At 30.9% G+C, this 5,942-nt stretch overlaps 1 protein-coding gene across 1 annotated transcript; it reads right to left on the minus strand.

Annotated features, from left to right (window-relative positions):
* Positions 1-989: 989 nt before the first annotated feature.
* Positions 990-1,876, minus strand: LOC104212680 (uncharacterized). Its single transcript, XM_009762025.2, has one exon. The coding sequence runs from the start codon at positions 1,767-1,769 to the stop codon at positions 1,110-1,112; it is 660 nt and encodes a 219-aa protein (XP_009760327.1). The 5' UTR covers positions 1,770-1,876; the 3' UTR covers positions 990-1,109.
* Between the last annotated feature and the right edge of the window lie 4,066 nt (positions 1,877-5,942).

The following is a 5,942-nucleotide window of genomic DNA, read 5'->3' on the forward strand; positions in this document are numbered from 1 at the left end:
TCGGGATTAACCATTACTTTTAGTACGAAGGAAAACATTTTTCGGAAAATATTTTTCAATTTTTCTTATGAACTCATTTTCCTCGAATTGGAAGCAAATGTTTTCCTTATCAAGAGAAGGGAAAACATTTTCCAAAACTCCTTCTCAACCTTCCCCACCCTCACCAACCCACCCCCTATCTCCAAAAAAGATTTTTTTTCTTTTTAAATTTTAGTTTTTTCGTTACTACCCACCCTACTACCCCTCCACCTTCCCCACCCCAATCCCCCCGCAAAAAAATATATTTTTTTTACCTTTGTTTTTGCAATTTTAAATTTCTGTTTTTTCGTTTTTCTGCACCACCCATCCCACCCTAACTGCCCCCTCCCCCCGATAAAATTACTTTTTTTTGTAATTTTAAATTTCTGTTTTTTTTCGTTTTCCTACACCACCCACCCCCCGCACAAAAATAAATATTTTCTTATATATTTTTCAGTTGTAGTTATTTTATTTATCGGTTTAAAGGTTCAAAATATTACAAGTTCCAAAGTTCGGAGGTTTATGTGTTTGGAAGTTTATGAGTTCGAAATTCCGCGATTTTAAAAGTTTAGCGGTTCAAAAGTTTATGAAAAATGTGGGTTCGGAAGGTTATTGGTTTGAAAGTTTATAGCTTCATGTTTATTATATCTAAATTATTTATGAATATTCTTGAGAAGTCATTTTCCTTTATTTGCGTAACAAACACCGGAAAATGAATAAGATTACTAATAGTAATTTTCCAAGAAAGCATTTTCTTGGAAAACATTTTTCACGGAAAACATTTTCTTTTATACCAAACACACCCTTGATCCTGAAAATTTGAACTATAAATTTAATTTCAGAACTTTGTGTCCTGATAAATTAAACTGGAAACTTGAAATTCAGGACACACCGACTAATTTCTAAATATGAGCTCTCTAAAATGGCTACTGGTGTCATTTCTACGTACTTATTACAGTAATTGCTTATTATTTTGAGTTAATTTAATTTGATGGTATAAACAACAACACATTATCAGTGTACAGAAATACTTAAAACTCGTGAGCAAATTATGCAAATTGCAACTGTCTGAGGCATTACATATGCTTGGTCTAAACTATTGTTACAGCTTCAAGCCTAATTTGCTTGTTGACCCTAGCAATAAAATCATCAGCTCTCTTACTCAATTCATTAGGCTCTGCACCGAATTTGAACTCCTGATAATCACCCTTGCATTTCTCTTCCTGATCTTTCTCATTATCTCCGCATTTTCTGGTACAATTTTCCCTAATTTTCTGGTCCTCCTCTTTATCACCATATCCGCAAAATTCCTCTTCTTGCACTTCATGATTCAGTTCTATTCCATTAAAGGGTAAAGAATAATGACTTGACCTGAAAATCTTAGACTCTCCAGCAAGAAAAATGAAGTTTTTCTGATCCTTCTCTTCCTTTTCTTGCTCCTTTGCATAGTTCAGATTTACATTAGAGGCTAAAGAAGAGGATCTTGATTTGAAGATCTTAGACTCTCCAACAAGAACTATAACTATGAGGTTACCAACTATGAAGATACACTTAGGACTGAAAAATAGTGCACCAACTTTGGGTAGAGAGTCGAAGAGAAGGACTTTTACAAAAGTACGAAGAATGGGATACCATAGAGGACTAGAGAGAAATAAACTGCAACTCAGTGCAGTGAATGAATAAAGCATGAGTTTGTTGAGAAGCCGTTGCTTGTTGATAGCTTGAATCTTCTTCATTTGAAGAGAATCCATTATTGTATAACAGAGCTAAGTGCAGAAACGGAGAGACTTTTGCAAATGAATGTGACTAATATAAGCTCTTAGCACAAACTTTTCTTGATATGCAGCATTGTTAAAATAACTTCGTGCAATGCGACAGTCAGCTTTATTTATTTAAAGTTAATGGAGAAAAAAGTGGCATCTTTTACTTAATGTCTGCCTTCTTTATATCCTCTACTTGCCTATGCTTTTGAGCTGCTTTTCTTGTTTCACTCTTTTGCTTTTCTGATTTATTACAAACAGTGGGTTTGAAGGAGAATTGTTATTGTCAATGCATTGGAAGTTCAAATAAAGGAACAGTAGGATGAGGATAGGAACGGAGTGAAGTTTATAATCAGTTCAAGATGTAATTCGTTCAAGTTACAAGATTTTAAATTAAGAAATTTATACTATATATTTAATGGATTCCTTAAGATAAATACATTCATGCTTTGGACCACAGCTATTGGGTTTGACCGAACATATATTTCACATGCTAGCTCCGCCCCTGGATAGGATACATCTCACAAATTCTTAAGGAAGAGTCAAATTAAATTTGGTCTATTGTACGTAACTTTATATTGTATTTTTGTAAGTAATTATTTTTACTTGAACTTGTTGTCCCTGGTTTAAGAAGTGACAATTTTTAATATCGCGACAACTCTTAAAGCACAACAACAACAACAACAACAACTCTTAAAGCACATACTTGTTAAATTTGATTATCAAACTAGTATTAGCACCCGCGCGGACATTAATCATGTCAAATATTTTTTTATTTGAATTATGTGTCAATAGTCTTAGAATTTAAACCTTCTTGATAAATATAGATAATTATTGGATATAAATTAAGAAACACTACATGAAAAAGATTAATTATTTCTCAAATTTCCTAGTCATAATTCTATTTTCTTTTTTTGGTATCATTCTCAGCGGTGTCATTGGATCCTGAAAATAGTTAGGAAGCAAAATAATAACTCATATCTATGGCAAAACAATCAAAGGTTGAGACTATGAAGGATTCTTTGGATATGACTTGACTCTTGTATTACTACTTGAACTCTTATTTGGTGTGTTGATATCTTTCAAAAAATATTTCTATTTTAAAATTTCAGTTTCTAAAATTTTATTTTTCAATAATGATTATTTTTATAATAATGGAAGTAAAAATATTATCCTTAATTCAAAAACTCAGTTTAGTTCGGTATCTAAAAATTTAAATAATTCTTTAGCCACTGAATTTATTTTTTCCAATATGACTCCATTTTGATATTTAACACTAGCCATATTAAACATCTGAGTTATTTGAATTATACGTAGATAACTTAAAATTTAAACCTTCTATATAATTATAGATAATCGTTTGATATTATTTAAGAAATACTACATGAAAAAACTAATATTTTTTTAAATATCGTAGTGATTTTTTTTGCACCATTTTTATTGGAGTCATTGGAACCTAAAAATAGTCACGAAGCGAAATAATAACTCGTATTTATGGCAAAGCACAAAGGCTGACACAATATAAACGACTCTTTGGTTACGACATGACTCTTTTACTATGACATGAACTCTTCTTTGGTATGTTGTTATATTTCAAAAAATATTTTATTTTGAAATTCTAATTTCTAAAACTATATATATATATATATATATATATCAATAATGATTAGCTTTTTAATGATGCAAGTGAAGATATCATCCTTAATTTAAAATTCACTTTAATCGACTAACTAAATATTTAAATAATTTTTTAGTCGGTGAAACTTTATTTCAGTAAGGCTATATTTTGAGTTTATTGATATCTCATAGATTTTAAATTTTGAATACCCTATATATACAAATTTTTTGTTCTTTGAATCACTAAATGTTAAATTAGTTGATTGTTATTATATAACATTGCACATATTATCTTAAAATTACTAAGTAGTTTTTTCTCTACACCATACTTGGCTTAACATCAATGCAAACTATTCAAATTGCATCTAAATTCATATTCGAATATCATATCAGTTTGTTAGTAATAGTAATTTTTTGAAAACGACACACAATGTAAATTAGAAAAAAATATATTCTAAGATATCCTTATCTTATAATCTATGTATTTGAGTTAATTTTTTTTTTAAATCGATGAGATCAGCTTCCAAATTTTTATACTCAACAGAGATAAAAGAGAAGCAGAAATTCGTTGTCATTGCTATTTTCTGGTTCTTAGATTTTCCATACATTTTTTTCTATATTTATTTTCTTTTATCTTATTTTTTATGTATTTCTTTCTTTTGTAACAAAAAAATATTTTATTTCGCTATAAAAGGATAATTCTTAATAGAAATTGTCTACATAAAAAAATTATTCATATTTTTAGCCTTTGGTTAAAATTATTTCATATTTTTCTTTTAGCTTTATCTAATCAACCTAAATAAGTGCTCACCCAACTATTTCAATTAAAAAATTAAAGAATGTGTAATTTATATATAATCCACATATAATATGTGTATAATCATGTATTGTCAGTATATCATCTATGTACATCAGCTATAAAAGATCAACGATAAATCTGGCCGGATATTTATGTAAATATTTCATAAGATTTCGGTTACTGGATTTCATCCATAATATGACTTCTATTATAATAATTTAAAAATTCTCTACTAAAATTCAAAAATATCTTATCTTATTATTTTTAAAATTACATTATATTTTAAAAAATAATCACATTTTTGAAATAATTTTTTACATTTTTTTAAAAATATTTGGCGTCATCGATATAGACTTGAAAATCGATATAGAAACTACCAATTAGAAACCAATATTCCTCTTGTTGAAATTCGAGAAACCTTTCACATAATTTAATGATTCAGAACTAATATTCTTCGACGAAAAAAATATTATACCCCTGCAATGATGGCTTGACTGCAACTAAATAAAAAGGTTTCAACTTATACCCTTCAATTCCTAAAAGGTGCTAAATTAAAATTAGTGATAGCAATTGTATAACCAATATTTTGTTATTTTTTTATCTCCATTTATACAGTTTGACTCTTCAAACAAACATTCTTCAAAAAGAAAAATAACCTTTTTTTGAATATTAACACATTATTGTGATGTTTCTTTCTATACCATGTAGGTTTACTTCCTTGCTATACATCATTGAATTCTCAATATCACGATATCCTGAAGTCAATGAAAATAGCAAAGCACATGCAAGCGTCTCCTCCTCCTTTTTAATTCCTGCAATCTGTAAGTCCATGACAAGTTTATTGAACGCATCTAAATGATCTTGTAACGAAGTACCTGACCCCATCTTAAATGTGTGAAGACGCCGTTGTAACAACATCCTTGTTGTCACTGATCGGTCTTGGTATAGCCCTTCTAGCTTTTCCCATAACTGTTTGGCCGTCTCTTCGGTACCCGTACTCACTTCACAAAGCACGTTAGGTGCAAGGGATAGTTGGATTGCACTCAATGCATCCCCTTCAATCTTCTCCTTGTCGGGAGCTGATATATCCGTAGGATACTTTCTGTCAATAGCATGGATTGAACCTTCCCTCCGCAGTAACGCCATCATCTGGATCTTCCAGATATTGAAGTTGTTGCGTCCATTGAATCTATCAATTTCAAACTTCATGGAACTCATATTTGCTTGTTCTTTCTCCTTGGATCGTTAAAGAATCCTGTCGCTCTGATACCAATTGTTAGCGGAAACGTAAAAGAAAGAACACAAGATTTAACGTGGTTCGGATCAAAATAATCCTACGTCCACCAGAGAACAATTGCCCTTTTAATATTAACAAAGGAAGGGGAGATTTCCCAATTACACTTAAGAGAATTTCTCTCTTAACTCTCTACTCACTACAATGTATTGTATTATTTTGGGATGATTTCTACAAGTGAAGGAGTGCATCTATTTATAGAGGTAAAGACCTCCTCTTGATGTCATTGGTGACATCAAACTACCTCCTCTTGATGTCATGGGTGACATCAAAGGAGGAAGCTTCCTCCTAGCATCCACACCAACTCTTTCCACCAACTCTTCCAATTGGCATGCCATTGTTGACTAAACATAAACCAACACCTTCAATCTCCACCTTGGTTTGCGTTTCGAGCGTGCGTGTGAACAACTCTGGCCAAAACTTCTAAGCTTACTGGGCAACCCCGTTGTAAGAA

The sequence above is a fragment of the Nicotiana sylvestris genome, chromosome 3, assembly GCF_000393655.2.
Source record: "Nicotiana sylvestris chromosome 3, ASM39365v2, whole genome shotgun sequence".
NCBI lineage: Eukaryota > Viridiplantae > Streptophyta > Magnoliopsida > Solanales > Solanaceae > Nicotiana > Nicotiana sylvestris.

Bases quoted from the DNA above. Each gene is read 5' to 3' on its own strand.
- LOC104212680 (XM_009762025.2), bottom strand. From the start codon at position 1,769: ATGGATTCTCTTCAAATGAAGAAGATTCAAGCTATCAACAAGCAACGG.